The sequence below is a fragment of the Seriola dumerili genome, unplaced genomic scaffold (assembly GCF_002260705.1).
Source record: "Seriola dumerili isolate Sdu_G_001 unplaced genomic scaffold, Sdu_1.0 BDQW01000025.1, whole genome shotgun sequence".
Taxonomy (NCBI): domain Eukaryota; kingdom Metazoa; phylum Chordata; class Actinopteri; order Carangiformes; family Carangidae; genus Seriola; species Seriola dumerili.
In genome coordinates, this window is record NW_019174280.1 from 16,593,028 (window position 1) to 16,610,704 (window position 17,677).

At 40.6% G+C, this 17,677-nt stretch overlaps 2 protein-coding genes across 2 annotated transcripts; one reads left to right on the forward strand and one right to left on the reverse strand.

Annotated features, from left to right (window-relative positions):
- Positions 1 to 113: 113 nt before the first annotated feature.
- On the reverse strand, positions 114 to 4,902 carry tmem151b (transmembrane protein 151B). The gene is made up of 3 exons (XM_022765893.1): positions 4,884 to 4,902; positions 4,713 to 4,837; positions 114 to 1,556 (listed from the first exon to the last, which is right to left on the reverse strand). Exons 1-3 carry the CDS (start codon positions 4,900 to 4,902, stop codon positions 114 to 116), a joined length of 1,587 nt encoding a protein of 528 aa, XP_022621614.1.
- A 3,434-nt stretch (positions 4,903 to 8,336) lies between these two features.
- Positions 8,337 to 16,966, forward strand: nfkbie (NFKB inhibitor epsilon). The gene is made up of 6 exons (XM_022738026.1): positions 8,337 to 9,130; positions 12,486 to 12,588; positions 13,739 to 13,949; positions 14,457 to 14,545; positions 15,421 to 15,669; positions 16,120 to 16,966. The coding sequence occupies exons 1-6, from the start codon at positions 8,802 to 8,804 to the stop codon at positions 16,186 to 16,188; spliced, it is 1,050 nt and encodes a 349-aa protein (XP_022593747.1). The 5' UTR covers positions 8,337 to 8,801; the 3' UTR covers positions 16,189 to 16,966.
- The last annotated feature ends 711 nt before the right edge of the window (positions 16,967 to 17,677 follow it).

The following is a 17,677-nucleotide window of genomic DNA, read 5'->3' on the forward strand; positions in this document are numbered from 1 at the left end:
TAGTAAAAGGGAGAAGCAGAAATCATTATTATCCTAACCCAGGAGTTAGGAGGTTTCTTATTCTGTGCCTGTATCATTATATTCTTTGCTCAGACAAGTGTGGCAGCCGTGGGTCATAGTGAGGTCTCTACACAGGAGCCGTTTCTGTGCAGGGAGTGGTGGTCGTGGTTGAGGCAGCCCTCGTTGCGATGTACAATGAGCACTGGGAAGTACAGAGCATCCTGATAGGCTGGAGGGTTCTCCTCGCTGGTCTGCTGGCCTGACAGACAGCGCGTGCTCTCTGTGGGGCAGGACTGCTCATTCAGGCTCCCGCTACTCCTCCACAGGCAGCTCCGCCTGGAGCCGTACAAGCGGCCAAGTGAGAAGCGGCTGGCGCTAAAGGGGATGCGAGGGCTCCCTGTGTTGCAGATGCTGAGGGCGCTGCGAGAGAAGATGGAGGAGCTGCTGATGGCACGGTGGCAGCGTTCACAGTTCTGCCTGTAGCTGCCATAGCCTCCACATACGGAGTAGCTGTTACAGCTCCCTGAGAGCTGGGCCAGGTCCATGAGAACTGCCTCTGAGTAGCTGGGCACCAGCTGCTGGTTGGAGCGGATGTGCCACTCCAGCTCTGTGCTGTCGATTGTGTTGACTCTTGGGATGTGTCGGCAATACGGCCGCTCTTCAGATGGTGTTGCTGGCACATAGTCAAAACCAAACAGCTTTTCTACATGGTAGTGTACACAAGCAGTGCGGTACTCTGTCAGCACCCGCAGAGGCCAGGAGAGGGTGAAAGCAGCTGCCAGCCAAAAAGTGGAGTTAGTTGCGTACCAGGGGAGGTGACTGGGGTCAGAAAAGGCAATCATATACTCTTTAAAGTCTACATTCTTCAGATGCATTCCCTCACGGGCCTCCATGTAGTCATCCAGACCCTCATTCTCTGTGAAGAACCTGGCCCGCTGGGTCAGATAGGAGTTCTCTGACTCCACACTGGCAAAGCTAAAGCACTTAGTGAACCTCAGCCTGGTGATAGGGAAGCCCTCCAGGCCCAACAGGTGCTTTGAGATGTCCTTAACCCCACAGTTCCCATAGTCAAACTCCGCCTCAGCCACGTGGGTGTTGACTCGCTCATGGTACACCTGTGTAGTGGTGTATGCATCTCCGTTACGGTAGCGCGTCACCTGCCGTGTTCTCCTCACATAGTGATAGCTGATGGCCTTCCACCAGATGCAGGGTGTAGCTTGCTGCATTCGCTGGATGCGCTCGGCTACAGTGTCCACATCCACCTTGTACTGCAGCTCATTCCTGGTGTAGCAGTGCCAGCACTCCACCAGGTAGACCACATAGAGCATGACCAGGAAGGCCAGAGGGATGTAGATGTAGCCGTTGGAGCAGGGACTGTCGTGGTACATCATGGATTTTCCCTTGTAAGCACTGTCGAAGGAGAGGCGTGTGACCTTGGTCACCTGGCACCAGGCCATCACCCCGACGCAGCCATACATCAGCAGGGACAGCAGCAGGCATTTCCAATGGGTTTCCTGACACAAGGATTTAGTCAAGGACTGTTTCTGGGGCCGCTGCTACAAGATGAGAAAACAGAAAAATGTTACTAGAAAAATACTGTATATTTCTCGACTAGAAGTAAATGGTACATCTTTGTGTATTATTAACAAAACGAATGTGTGTGTGACAAAATACTTAATAACATCAAAGCCATGAGGAACCACTACACATTTTTAATATAATATTGTGATTCATTTGATAAAAATGAGTATGACCTAAAAATCTGTTAGAGATAAAGTTAGACAGAGTTAAAAAGCAGTGGCCCACATATAAAATATTTAAGTAAATTTTCTGCATTGTAAGTGCTTTTGCATAGTTTATGCATGAGCTGTGAGCCAATTTCTCAAGTCTTGGTCTGTGCTTGTTATGATCAAAAGACCCCCTCACATGTGTAATCAAATTCAAGAAAAATGTCTGATTAATGCAAAAGTTCAATGTTACCTATACACCTTGTTTTCAGTGAATAGCCCTGTGAACTTCTGGTTCACTGGTGTGTGGGTGTGCACATAGCAAATGCTACCTCTGTTTATATAAATATGATATCTGAGAGTTAAAAAAAAAAAAAAAAGGAGTAAGAGAATGGAAATATTCTGAGGGGTAGACCCAACATTTAATGTCAAGCCAGCCAGAAAACAGCAGTTGTTTGACTCTGGCAGCATAAAGCTGGTGCCATCCTTTATCACTTCGGGCACAGCAAGCCCCACTGCCTGCATCAAGAGCTAGTCACGCCTTTTGGGAACACAGCTACACAAACCTGGCAGAGATTCAAAAGCCCCAGGAAAGATGGATTATAACAAAATTCATTCAAAAAAATTTGCATAACACATCACACTAAGGCAGAGGCTGCTGTGTATAGACATCCAACACTTAGGATTGTATTGTAGCAGCACTGATTCAATTAAAAAACATATATCACATAGGACAGCCCATAGGTCAGCCCCTACATATGAGTGACCACAACAGTCACACAACCAGCACCACTGCATTGATGTATTGAATTCAACACATCAGCTCTGTGGCTCTACGAGTGACAGACGAGCGTAAATAATAGATGTTCTTTCTCCATAATTATCTTCCCCACCTTGGTCACATGGTTCCCCAAGTCCCTTACCAACCCAAGGTTACACCCCACGGTGCAAAAGGGATTAACACTGAAATTCCCCTTTGAGATGAACCTACTGCAGGAGGGGTATTTACTCACTAGTATCCTGTGCACGCTTGACAACCATAATCAATACAACATGACATACTTTGTGGCTCATGTTACATTTTACAGCCCTCTGTTTAAGCAGCTGGAATAATGATGAACAGTTGTGTGGCAGGAAACAGCATTCTGCATGTGAAACAGTCAAGCAAAAATGTGCCTGCATTTATATGGAACGCAAATGTACCTTTATGTTGCAGCTTTTTTATTATAAATGTGCGGTTAAATTAAAGCAAACCTTGAAACAGCAGTCATGTACAGAGACGTGTAGACATGTAAATCAAGGTGTCGCGCGCAAAAATTCAACTGAGCAAGCTTCACCCTTCACCTGAAGAATAATATCATTAGGCGAACTGACAGATTCAGTGACAGCTGGTGGCTAACAAGATCATCATTATTATTCTATTGCAACATACGACATTTCAGTTGAAAAGGCCCCGCTTGAGATCAGAACAGAGATGTTCATTAGGCCTATGCATAGCAGAAAAGTGACTCATCACATGAACACAGTGGTGTTGACACCTTGAACACATTAGACAAAGAAATTCCTCTGGCCTGTCTGGTTAGCAAGAAGGACCTTTTATTCAGAGGTAGAGCAAACCTCATGTATCTGTCATGCAGGGATGCAGACAGATGCATTTTTTGATTCCAAACATGGATTTGGTGAAGCAGAAAAAAATATCAGTACATTTATTGGTTACAATATGATTTCAATGTGTTCTCCTGGATCTAACATCTGCCTCTAAATTGGAACAATGTCGATTTGTATTCTACACAAATATGGTGTAAGATGGTATAAAAAGCCTCTGAAGTTTCTTATTCTGAGCCTGTATCATTATATTCTTTGCTCAGACAAGTGTGAGCACTGATACTAGTTGTGTTGTATGTATTTTATAGTCCTTTCACACAAGAAAACAAACAATTTGCATTCAGGCTTTAAAAAGAAACTATAAACATACAGAGAACATGTAGCTTATAATATATGAGCACTTGAACATGAAAATATCTATTAAAAACAAAAGGCACAAGAGACAAATGAAAGCTGTTGTGTTAAGAAGTATAAAATCCATAAAACAGCCAGTTAAGAAACGTGATCAGTATTTTAGAAAACAAATGTTCCAGTCAGAACCTTTAAGAGTTGAGAAGCGTCACAATTTATGGGACCACTGTGGTGCCTTTAACTAAGTGCCTCTCACACTCATGGACACTTTCTCTTGACATAATAAGAGCAGCTAGGTTACATAAAAACCCTCTTGTGTAATGGACATGTAACTTGTCCAACATGTGTGTTTGTAGGGGAAGTCTACACAGTGACAGGAAAGTAAAGACTTCTGATTACTAAAAAGGATTACATTTGTTACTCAGGCAAAGAAAAAGTCTGTTTTAGTGGCATCAAAACAAAAAAATATGGTCAGTTATTCTAACATTTCACATTTGCCCTCAGAGAGTGTATAACTCACTATCTGGAACAAACCCACACAGATTTAGTTCCCGCGAGGAGTTTTCTTGTGGGAAAATAACTGTGGAAACATTTGAACAAAACAGCCCATTCTCACATTCTCTGACTGTAACAGCATCATTTTCCTGACGACCCGTTTGGACCTTTTCCAGGACCCACAAGAAGTCCCTGAACCCCATTTTGGAAACCACTTGTCTGGAGGGGAGACAAACCGGGAGGACATGCATGCACGTCCACACTCTCGGGTGCGCGCTCGGACGCACAGGTTCATATGCATTACTGTATATTAGCCCACAAGTACAATTACTGTAACATACTGTAATTCCCATGTGTTGCATGTACATTGGCTCCAATTAAACCCTACTCTGCAAATTATGATTATTATAGTGAGATTATTGTGATTCCACTGTAATATCAATGAAATCTGTGACACTAATGAAAGGCTGAATTTGCTCCACATGCATTAGGGTAAGGGAATTGGCCTCCACACTGCAAACAGTGTTTCCTTACCTCCTCTCGGGGGCTGTCTGACTCCTCTTCGGGGACGGTGGTGGTGGTGCTGCTTTCACTGGCCGTTGCAGCCGATGCTGGGGACATGATGATGAAAACGGTACAAAAACCGGGGCATGGATCTCCTGTTGGGATAGGGGTTTTCCAAATCACACTGGAACACAAACACACCGAGAACCCCTTTGCGCATCATCCAAAAGAAACCAGTTCACTCGGAGCCCAAATGGAAACGCTCAAAAGACGCACCATCCCAGCGTCTTCCAGGTGGGCAGACGTCGCTGGGTATAGCCTACGGGAATCCGCTCATTGTGCCTCACAAGACCACGGAATCAGAATAGACTGAGAGACTCCTTCCGAGATGCAATGCCTAGATGCTGATGAAGAATGCTGCAAGGGATGCAATGTTAGGAAATGGCAAAGGCAGGCAGACAGCTCCTCTCCCTGTAGGCAGTGCCCATGGCAGCCAGCGAAGCTGTGAAGCAGGACAAAGACGACAGGCAGCGGCACGTGTGAGCAGCCACCCCGACACAACAATGTAAATAACACACACACATCCCACTTCAAGTAAATCACAACCGCACACAGAGGCGGTGCTGCACAGAGGAACCCACCCCCTGCATCCCATTAGCTGCATGACCTTGTCTCTATGCACCAAAAGATTATTATATTCCTGTACAAGGCTGTAATAGTAGGAAAAAATAATCAAAAAGAGCTACTGAGAAACATACAGGTAAATAGTCTTGACCTTTTATTTCTTTATAGATAAAAACAAACCATTATATCTCGTCAATAAACTCACCACAGACACACTACATAGGGGAAAACAATGTAAATGCATATAGTGCAATAATAATTTTGTGAATTTTATGATCTTCATGTTTTGATTGACCATAGTTTGTGTATTATGACATTAAGACAAAACATTAATATATTCAGTATTAAAAGCACATAAAATGTAGAACTAAGTAGGGCCTATGGGAGATTTAAGGTATGAGTAGTTTATGAAATTAAGGTATATGTTTTTCTTTCAGTAATGTATTTTATACTTCAGGTTAGTGAAGTTCAACTCTCATCAACATATTTCCATTTTGTTATGAAGATAATTCTTTATGCTTTTACGCTCTATGCTTCACAACAGAGTGTAGATATCTTTAAGCTCATGTGTCACAAATGAAGTTTATAAAAAAGTGTGTGATGATTTTGGCAGCAAATTTCTATATTGAACTCTTAAAAGTTATCCAGGTCGAATTTTCCTGTCATAAAAATAATTACCAAGATGACACACATTTATGGAAACACTTGGGTTTGGGTTTGGAAATCAAATCAAATCAAATCAATCAAATCAATCAATCAATCAATCAATCAATCAATCAATCAATCAATCAATCAATCAATCAATCAGTCATAATCTCCTCACTCCTGACACAAAAGATCTCACTTCCTGAGATGAATCCAAAAGGCTGCGATGAACTGAAATATGGTCCAATTTAATGTTTATCTGATTTTATTTACTATGACTGACTTACTGTGGCCAGAGGGACAAGTGGCAACAACTGGCACAGCTTTAATGAGTTGTTATGGGAAAGCAGAGGGTGGCGCAGTCATAAATACTTAGAAATACAATAATAAGATTAAGGATGTATAAAAGCATATTTTACATTCTTCCCATTCCTTCCATTGTAACACCACTGTTTAAACATGAACCATTTACCTTATAATCCTGGCACACAGGCCTTTGTTTATCATAGGCCACAGTATGGACATTGGACTGGACTGCTGGCACAAAATGGAATAAGTAAACATAACAGTAGATGACATGAAAACAGATGGCAGCTCTTGGCAGCAGTAAAGGTTTCTCTCTGACAGTCACTATTGTTTAACTGTATTTATGATGAATCTGGTTTTCTCAAAGCAGAGAGCAGTAGCTGTGTGAGTGAGCCCTCTAAAGGCCAAACCACAACAAGCGTGTTCCAAAATAGAAAAGGGAAATAAGAAGTGATAGCTGGGTTACTCCTGAATATTTGGGAGGTCAGAATTATAACATTAAACCCTGCTTACAGGCATTACAAGCCTTGGCCCAAGACAGAAAATGCTGGACAAATGTATTATTTTATCACGTATTGATTGAGATAAATTAAGTTATTGTTTCAATATGTCAATGGAAATACAGAGCTGCCACACCAGTAGGCTATGTGAAACAAATATTGTGGTGTTATGTTATACTGTATTTCAAAGTGTGGATTAACACTTCCTGTCACCCTACACATGAGTCCACAGCACACACTTCAGCACTAATGAATATTCAGTGTCACAGTCACATTAAATTAGTCAGACGTGTGTGAATCAAGTTCAGGTTTTGTAGCTTCTCAGACAAAGGCCAAAAATCCCATGAATAATAATGTGTCTGCAGTTTATTGCTGCTGCCAGTGACAAACCTGCTGCTGTGAGGAACAAGACTTCCTGTTGTGACTTTAAAAATAAAACTCACGTCTGTTGAAAGCGTGTTTTTGGGGAATACAGTGCAGCAAAGGGACATGTAAGAGAGTTTGTCGTGGTATTTTGGTGAACAGATGAACATGGCTGCATGTGAGACTTCACTTACTTGAGATGAAAAACCTAGTAAGATCCCAGAATGATAAAAAAAAAATAAAATGAAACTACATGCACACAGATTCAGCATTTAATTATGAAGCATATGCATTAAAATGTCTTGGTCTATGTAAAAAAAAAAAAAAAAAAAAAAACCACTAAAAATCTGTCATTCATGCCTTCATTGATTTGAAAGACTTGTAGTTGACCTGCAATTTATATGTGAGGACGCAAGACTTCACTTGGCTCAGATTTATGAAATATTGAGGTCATGAGTCTGTGATCTCTAAAATAATTTCCTTAGGTTATTTGGATTTTTATTAATGTTTCATTTATTCAGTTAGCTGTTCAGATCTAAATGCCTCCTCGAACCCTTGAACATTTGTCTATTTACAGTAAAGACCAGGTTCAGAGAAAAAAGGAGAATTGCAAACCAAAAATAAAAGGCCGCCAATATAGTCACACTGAAACTGTAAGTTAAGCAAATCACATTCTTTTCATTTCACTTTGTGATGTTTTGGGATGGCAGTAATTTTGATTTGTAGTAATTGTATAGTTTGCAATCCCAGTTTTCTGTGCGTTTTCATTAACACACAAAATGAATCCCATGCCTTTCTCCACACAATCAGGAATATTGGCTTGGAATTAGTCATATTTAAAGTTTCTCTGTGGAGAGTTTGACCTTTAGTAGCACTATGGAGCTGTTTTTCTATGCCTAGGTCCTTGTTGCACAGGGCACCTCTTAATATAGATAGTTTAAAAAATACTAGATTCAGCATATAAATTATCCATAAAGCATTGTTGTAAAATTGGCAGAATGTGTAGGTGTGATGTAAACGAAAAAAAGAATGGTATCGTTTACAGAAATTATTTTTTTTTATCACTTTTATTTTGAAAATAGCATCACTTCCGCTATTCGCGTTTTTCTAGTTGTGTGTGTGTGTGTGTGTGTGTGTGTGTGTGTGTGTGTGTGTGTGTGTGTGTGTTCGTGTGTTCGCACTGGGGATTCCCCCGCTTGACAAAAACAGCTTACCCTTTCAGATGTCAGCTCTTCCCCTTATTACCTTTCATTGCTCATATGCCCTCAGCCTGGAGCTCTGCTGTTACCGGATATTTAGACGACGGGCAGCCGTTACGACTCTTTTTTGCTTGTTTTTAACCCATTTCACCAAGTTTGTGATGACTGTACCTCGTTTTAAAGCTTTTTAAACACTTTTTTTTAACAGTCTATAATCGATTTTTTTTTTTTTTTTTTTAAATAAAACTGGAGGTCCGTAGCTGAATGGTAATGTATTATCGGTCAGTGGAATGAAACGCAGCGGCTCACTCCTCTGGTTTCACAACGGAGCGGTGGTTTCCTCAGGTGTCAGCACTCTATCCTCGGAGTCCGGTCACATCACCGAGCACCGGGCGGCGACAACAACCCCGAGTAGCCTCTAAGTCCACTGGGAAGGAGGGAGGGGGAAACCCAGCGAGGCCACCACCAGCACCAGCAGCACTATGGCGTCGGACGACTGTAGTAAAGATGAGTTGCTGGAATTCGCAGGAGAGAACCGCACAGACTCGGGCATTGACTCGTACCGCTCCATGCTGAAGTCGGAGGAGCCCCGGGATCCCGGCACGGACATCAGCGGGCCGAGGGAGAAGTTCTCCACCGTGGAGGAGCGCCTGGATTCTGCCTACGGCTCCTCGTCCATCACGGGGGAGAGTCTGACAGAGTTAGTGGAGAGCTGCACGCTTTCCGGCGACCAGGAGGAGCAAACACACAGCTCTGAACTCTCTGAACAGGAGGAGAACTTGCTCACAACTATTACTGAAGAGGGAGACACGTAGGTTTTTATTTACTATCCAAACTTCTCATAAAAAAGCAAACCATTTCTGTGTTGCATACTGGTGGGTGAGGTTCAGAAGTGGTGTCTGGCATTTTAACCGTTTCTCTTAACATTTTGACCAGTGTTTTCACCAATAACGTTTGCTGGGTCTGTCATGAAGTAGTCTGCAGTGTCGTACAATGAGCAAAACTTGGGGGGGAAAAGATGAAATTTAGTCTTCAATTTACCATAGGAGTTTTTAAATTGGCCCCTGTAAAGTGATATTCAACTTGTCCACCCCCTTCTCTCTGAGCATAATTATATTAACTGTAATTACCACCGTCTGTTAGTACCCAGATTCAATTGACAATGCGTTAAAAGCAGCAATGTTTTACATTTCAGAGGGTGGATACAGAGAACCATGAAAATGGCTCAAAATGATGAGATGATGAGATTTCTGATTAATTATCTGCCCTCTGATCTCTTCAGCCCAGCTGGTGTTTGAAGCATTTCATAAATTCTTTTAATCCCCTGAAGATGAAGAATTTAAAAACACCCATCAGTGGCAGTTGGTAAATCACACTGAATTTGAGGCACAGTTTTTCCCATGATTCTTGTTTTAAAGGGGATTTCATGGCGGTGTGATACTGCAGACGATTTAATGAACTTTGTCCGTGTCATGAATGTGGATGGACTCCTGTGAGGCATCTCTCAGCCAGAAAACAGAAGTGAAACAGATAGGCCTGGACTTCCCCATGCTGCACAGACAAAGCACATGCTATGAGGCAGCATTGAGGCCTGCTTTTGATCCAAGAAACTTGTCGATCAGGATAGCATAGTGTGTTTGTGCATGCATGGTATCTTTTTATTGCAGGATCCCACAATCCACAAGCTGCTGCTGCCTCTTATGCTTTTTTTTTTTTTTCCAAACCAGATGTCTGACTAAAACTGTCTGTATATTACCTGCCAGTAGCTTTTTGCTTCTGTTCTTTTCTCACTTTGAGTCAAGGAAACTGCAGCTTTTTGCACACAACCGGAACACACCATCCTCCACACACAGATTTATCAGCCCATGCAGAACTTCTTCTGTGACCCACTCATCTGTTGTTGCCATGTCATCAGTCTGTTACAGCCCTGAAGCAGGCTTGTTAATGACTCCTGTACATGACTGGAATCCAGCGACTGATGCAGTCACAGCGTTGCAGAAGTGTTGTTGTGTCTCTGACCTCTTTTCATTTCCGCTTGCTGATTGTTGGGGACACATGGTTTCATTCTCACACCCTAACTATAGACACCTGAGAGGGGAAAAAAACACCTGAAACACACCACTCTGTTCTGCTTCTACTGAGAGAGAATCGTGCAAACATAAATTTTCCCCTGTGGGATTTTTTTTTAGTTCTTATTCATTCAAGTCTTATTCAAACCAGGAAGTCCCTTTCACACCAAGTCGTTCGCTCACAGAGTTGATTAAGTGCTTGTGCAGATACATTAGCTGCAGACATTTAAATCAGTCAGTGATGAAAACGATCATGATGCTTTATTGTGTGATGCATTATCCTATCATTTATACCAAATAATCTCCTTTTACAATAGATTTTTAAGGAGAAGACTGTTTTTGTTTCCATTTGTTCAGTTTTTTTTCCAGTTTTATGGGTGTTTCAAATTTGGATAAAGGTACTTGTAGCCCATCTTAGCTCACTGATTTAGTTAAGGTCTGCATCTAAAAATGCCAAAACAGTTTCCCAGAGTCTGAAGCAACATATTCCGATTGCTTGAAAAATAACTTAAAAGATGAATCATTTAATTTCTTCATATTATGTTTGGTAATATACTGCACAGATGCTGTACATGACCTGTTCTCCCTTTTTTTTTACAAAACACTTTGACATGTCAGAGAGATGTTTCCCAGCCACTTACACAGAAAAAGGTGGTTTGTTGTTTTGTTGCAATAATTGCAAGAAAATACAAGTCATCTTTATTTTGATAGTAAAGTTTGCAGTACACCAGGAATGAGGAATGAGTCATGTTGTTAGTTGCCTTATGCTAACCTCTACATAATTATTATGTGTCCCACTGAAATATTTTCAAACACATTTTGAATGATTAACAGGAATTTTATCATGCTTAAGAAATAAGTAAATACGTTTGCCCTAAAAGTTCAAACAAGGATATATGTAATTGCATTTTGTCAGTCAGTAATAAGCGTTTTGTAAAAATTTATTTTATTTTATTTATTTTATTTTTCTATTTTTTTTTTGGGGGGGGGGGGGGTAAAAGAGAAAATATCACTCACATATGCAACACAAATAGGTTATATTGATCAACCAGTTAAAAAAGGACCAGTAATATGTCAACTATTGCACAGTAATTGCAAATGATCAAGTGCTTCATCCTCTTAAATCTAATGGAAAATAACATAACCATATTTAAACATTTAACCAACCACTGAGGTAATTTAATCAAATCAAAATAATTTTGCAAGGCTGTATGTAATTCAAAAAGACAGAAGAGGTTTTCTTGCACAAATGATATTAACATGTACAGCATTTAACAGGAAATCTGAAATTGTCAGTGGTTTGTTCAAAGCAGAAAGCTGAATGGATGGTCTGCACTGAAATTTAGTTTGAATGTTTGATCCCACACTGTCTGTCTCTGAATAAGTCTGCAGCACCAAACCTTTGGTCAAATGACCTTTACTCTTAAAGAAGATGAGCATCACGTCTAAACTTTCAGAGACCACAGTAACATGCGTTTGACAGTACAGTAAAACAACATCCCTCATGCTCATGCTGTTTTTGTGACTAGACATCAGTTTCAGCCTTTGATAATTGAATATACAGATTTAAGCTACACTTTGATTTGAATCCATTTACAACCCTTTACAGTAGAGACCCTCTCTGTGTCATTCAAGGTTGGTCTTAATTAAGCATAAATTCTCGGTTCCATTTCCTGCTTTTTCGCACACATTTGATTGCTACAACTTCCCACTCAGGTTTTGAGGTTAGTGCGTGTTTGTTTTGTTTTGTCGTTTGCTGTGAATGTTTTCACTAAAGCATGAAAAGATGTGCCTACTGATATGCGTTTTAACACGCTCTCATAATTCAACAGCTTGTGATGCTATCTTTTTTGCATTGATCAATATCCCAACCACTCAATCTTGCCATTCAGCCCACTGAGTATTAGATTTCGAGATAGTCTCTTGAGATGAATACTGAGGAAAATTGTGCAACATTTTCTCTCGTGTTGAAATACATTTTTTTTCTCCACTACTCAATTCTTCTGTTTTTCAATTGCTCAATGTAAGTGAAATTCAGTCTGCAAGTTTCTGCAAGCATATTGAAGAAATATGTGTATTTTTTTACTACTCCTGTAGATTCCTGCACTTAGCAATCATCCATGAAGACGATATCATCATTCAGCACTTGATAGAGCTATTCCCAAAAGAAGTCCTGGACATCCAAAACAATTTATACCAGGTAAATGCAACACAAATCTTTCCACTACACAAGCATGCTGCAGCCTCCACTGGAATTTTTCAATTTAAAACGACTTCCTCATTATCAGTATCTTGATTGTGGAAACAGTGGCATTATTTATATCTCTGTACTTCCAGAGAACGGCGGTTCCTCTTTATTTGCAGTCCGTCCTCTGTCAGGGACGTCACTGTGGGTGGTTCTAGTGTTAGCTCATAAGGGACTTAGAATGGAAACTCCCCTCCTCTACCTCCTGTAGAAATAGAACCAAAGGGAGCTGTGGAGTGTATCCTTGTGTGGATGTGGGTGGAGGAATTGTTCCAGTTATTCAAGATGTCAGACCAGAGTCTTGGTTTTTCGTGTAGAAACCAAAGTGAAGTCAGAGTAGACTGACAGAGGTGTCATAAAGAAACATCTGAAGTTGAGAGTCAGCACTTCATGCAGTGACTCAGTTGGCCCTGTGCTCTTTTAGAGTCCACTTTGGTTGCCTAATTTCCTCTCAGTAGTCATTCTAAGACCTCGTCTCTGGAGACATTGCCCAGAAGAATTCTTGTTTACCCCTAAAGGTTCTAAAAGAAACTTCATACATTTGCATACTGATTAAAAACAAACAGTAGTTGATGATGCATCTCTGCACTCTTGTTGTGTCTTGCACCACAGCACAGTGCAACTACAAGACAAGTCTGTTTTTGGACAAAAGGTGCAAGTCTTACTTTATCATTTGGAAACGTTTTGTGTTTATTTCTCTTCATTCATACATATGACCGACAGCTGAATGCAACAGCTACAGGCCTGTTTCTCTAGGAGTTGCTCTAAGACATTCTGAGAAATGCAGGAAGTAGCAGGGGTGAAAGACAAAACATACCAGGGCTGTAGCTACTAATTATTTTCATTATTGCATAATCCAATTTAAATTTTAGTAATTAGTCAATTGTTTGTAAAATATGGCAGAAACACGTCTTCAGATTGTTTTTGTTTGTCAGTCTACAGTGATAGAAATCATAAAAAGCATCAAACCCTCACATTTCCTTGACAAATGACTTAAATGATTGTTAAAATTGGACTCGTTATGTCAAATAAATGCTATTAAATTTAACCAGAGAGGTGCAGCTTTGATTGCATTACACATCTTTTGTCTTTTCGTGGTCCTCAGAGCCCTTTGCACCTGGCCACCTATCTGAACCTGACAGATGTGGTGAGGAGCCTGGTGGAGAAAGGGGCCAGCCTGGAGCTGCAGGACCAGGATGGGAACACAGCACTCCACGTGGCCTGCCAGCACGGACAGACAGATTGTGCCAGAGAGATGACCAAAGATGTTTCCCCTAGCAAACTGGCGCCGATCCTTGAGACCCAGAACTGGAGAGGTGAGGGAACCAACTGCTGCAGGGTCTCATCAGCCAACAATTCATTGTTGTTATTAAGGGTCATTTTATGTGTCTGCATCATCTGTGTGATTATTTGTCAGTGGGTTCTGCTTAGATTGAACTTCCCAGATTATGCAACTGCAGATTTTTTACACTGTCCAAATATAACATGGCCTTTTGGTGCTTTTATGCCAAGTCTTGTCTTTAATGCAGCACAAAGTAAAGCATTAACTAGCTTGACATTGCTCAACCAATATAGCATCAGAGGAAACAAGTCTAATATAATTTCGCAGAATGTGACCCTTCTATCTTGCACCATTTTGGAACAGAAGAAATAGCAGTAACCCTAGCCAGATGTGGTGAATTTGCAAAAGCAATACCATGTTGATCTATAGTGTCAGTTTGTCATTTGGAAAAACACATGGTTTTCACAATGCATCGCTTATTCACTTTTGACCTAAAATGAGCCCCACGTTTCCACGTTTCAAACAAGATGTGTACTTGCAGGTCTTGCCTGTCTCCACTTGGCTGCACTGAACAGGCAACATCAGATTATGAAGCTCCTGATGAAAAAGGGAGCGGACCTGAATATCCAGGTTAGTCTGTCAAGTGGGTGGCTCCTTATTTTGCTACATTATATGGATTATCTTTTTAATAACTAGGCTCTACTTAAAGGGTGAATCCACACTGAATCTTTCATCTCCCACACTAGAAGGTTGACTTTTTATGACCTTATATAATTTGCTGTAAAATAACCCTTTGAATAAGTTTCAAATTTTCATTGAATTCAAACACTAAGCTGACACCGACTCCGACCTGCTACTCACAAGACTTCAGCTGCATATCTGAAAGAAGTTTAATTAGTCTCTGCGTAGGGTTACCCTGCAGTATACTCCATTTCATCCAGTAATGTGCCAGTATTTATAATCACACTTATCCCTTTCAGACTCTGTTTACTGCTCCTGGTCTGATGTTGTTTTTCATGTCTATAAATCAGCTGCACCTGTGCAATGCTGATAGTGATATAAGCTGAGCTCTGAGCTGAGCTTCCTGCAGGATTCATGGAGACATAATTAGATATGAGATATGATAACGCTGGACTTGCCGGCCAATCTTAACTTTCTATTGAAGGAAGGGAACATGGTGGTCAGTCCCAAAACTACCCCAGACATTCCTCTCAGTTTAACTCACCAGCCTTAAATACCACTCTGCCTCACATGCTGTGTATTGAATTATTGTTGTTATTATCATTAATTATAATATTATTATTGTTGTTGTGAGAACATCTGTGTCCTTTTCTTCCATGCTTGCAGAAAGCTAAATTGGAAGTTACTATGTGCTGCTTGCAATCAGAAAAATATCAAACTAATACAAATTATTAAAAATAAAATGACCTACTTTATATTGTTGTATCATTTGTGTAGCTCTGGCTTTATTTAAAGCCTTTTCTCGTTGTCTTTTTCCCTCACAGGAAGGAACCAGTGGGAAAACAGCTCTTCACCTCGGCGTTGAGCTGCATGACATCAAATCAGTGCGTCTGCTGCTCAGTAGGGGAGCCAATGTGGATGCTGCCATGTTTAACGGCTGCACACCCCTGCATCTCGCAGTGGGGAGGCAGGACGCCACCATCGCCAACCTCCTCTGCCAGTCTGGCGCCGACACAATGCTGCGAAACATGGAGGACGAGACGGCACTGGATCTGGCTGATGGCAATGATGATGTAAGTTATTATGATTACTATTATTGCCAGTGTAGTGTTAGTCCTACATACGCTGTTCTGTTGCAGGAAAAAACTCACCAGAGCATCAATTATGTATTAATCTGCAGCTTAAAAATAGTCCCCAACAAATTCACTATTTACACCTTTTGGAGAAATGTTTGCTAAAAGCTTAAGTGCCCAACTGTTTCAGAAAATGAGTTAGCCTAAAAAAAATAGAAGAATATCATTGTTGGTTTTGGACCTTTTAATGAGATCTGTTGACAAGTAAAATGTAGACACCAGCCCTATCCTTAAAGTTCCCACTCTTCCATAACTTCAACTATACTGCAATACAATACAAGAATACTAAGTGTCAGACATATTGCTTTTCCTATCATTTTGCAAGGACAGCAGTGGATTGTTAAAGAAGGCATTAATAAAAATTTGACCTTTTGTATCCTTGTTTTTCAGATTCTGGCTCTATTTCCTTTTGATGACATCCAGATATCTGGGAGGTCTGTGGTCGGTGTGAAGTTCTGAGCTGAATCATAGGCTAAATAAGATTTTTGAAATTGTCTTGAGCTTCACTGCGGCCGGAATTGTTCTGAAATAGCTGTATTTGCGCTGTTTGTATTGAATAGTGCCTTTATTTGTAGTACACTCTGATTTGATCTATATTTATCTATTGTGTAGACAAATATGCGCACCGTATAAATCCTAGTTCCCTCTGACAAAGAGTGATTCTGCTTAATTGAGCACTGATAAAACAAATCAATGTTTCTGAGTCATTGGCTCAATTGTTTTGCTCCTTTTCATATGCCTCTGGAGGGGTTGTAAGCCACCTCACTGTGAGAGCCAAACTTTCTATCAGCATGTTCAGTGTCCATAAAAAATTCTACCTCTTCATCATATTAATCTAGCTTTAATGGCTAGAGAAGGAACATGCAAATTGCTTTGTTTCAAAGTTTCTCAAACTTTATCAGTGCTGACTGCCTTTGTATAGATATGGAAGTACAATATGTTTCTGTGTCTGAAACTCTGGGAATGTGACCTTTCATCGTGCCTGCAGTCCAGAGAAGACAAACTAATTACACCCCTGCTTTTTCTTAGAAAACTGATAACCCACTTATCTTTAATAAAACATAAAATGCAGCTTCATCTTTCTGATCTTTTAGGATCTTTTGTGAAACAGGTTTCTCTATTTATCTCATTGTAGCCATCATCTGCAGAAATCTGATCTTTGGTGTGTAATTACATTGGCTTGTCTAGTTAACATAAGCAGTTCATTTATTTTGTAATAAAATGGGAAAAAAACGAACTGCATATTGTGTATCTTTCTTGGTAAAGGGGGGGGGGTTACAGTCATCAGTGATGTGTATGATATCTGTACACACCCAAACATAATGGACATTGTCTGCGTAGTCATCATTATTGTGGTTTGTGTGACTGGCAAGAACTTAGAGCAAATAGATCCCATCACAAATTTATACAGTAAACTATAATGAGCGGGCTTCATAACAAAGCTCTTTCATAAAAACAACCCAGTTCTTTTCTTTGTTTCCTCTCAGCTGCTTTTTTTAAGGTTTATCTTTTGTTTTCATGTTAGTGGCTTCCTCCTGATGGTCCCTCTGATACAATGGCTGTGGAGCGGCTGGAAATTCCACTCAGCTGTATCTCTTTAATAAACACATACCCACAGCAAGACAAGTTGAACAATAGGTCCTCACTTCATGTTCATATAGGGATATTAGCCAAAATAAATTGCTTTCTCTTGGTCAGTCTTGGTGTGACAGTGTGGTATTTAAGGCATTGTGGTGACAGCTAGTAAATAGGCATTCTCTCAGCTAGAACAGAGTTGTGAAACTACACTTACTTCCCCATTGAGCCTGTGATCTGGGAAACCCTGATGCTATTTGTATTGTGCTCACTACAGGTCATGCTGGTTTTTCCATTGGAAAATAAATGTGAAAAAATTAGATAAGCAAGTTTCAACCACCATTGAGTACGCATGACACATTTTCCTTCTTTG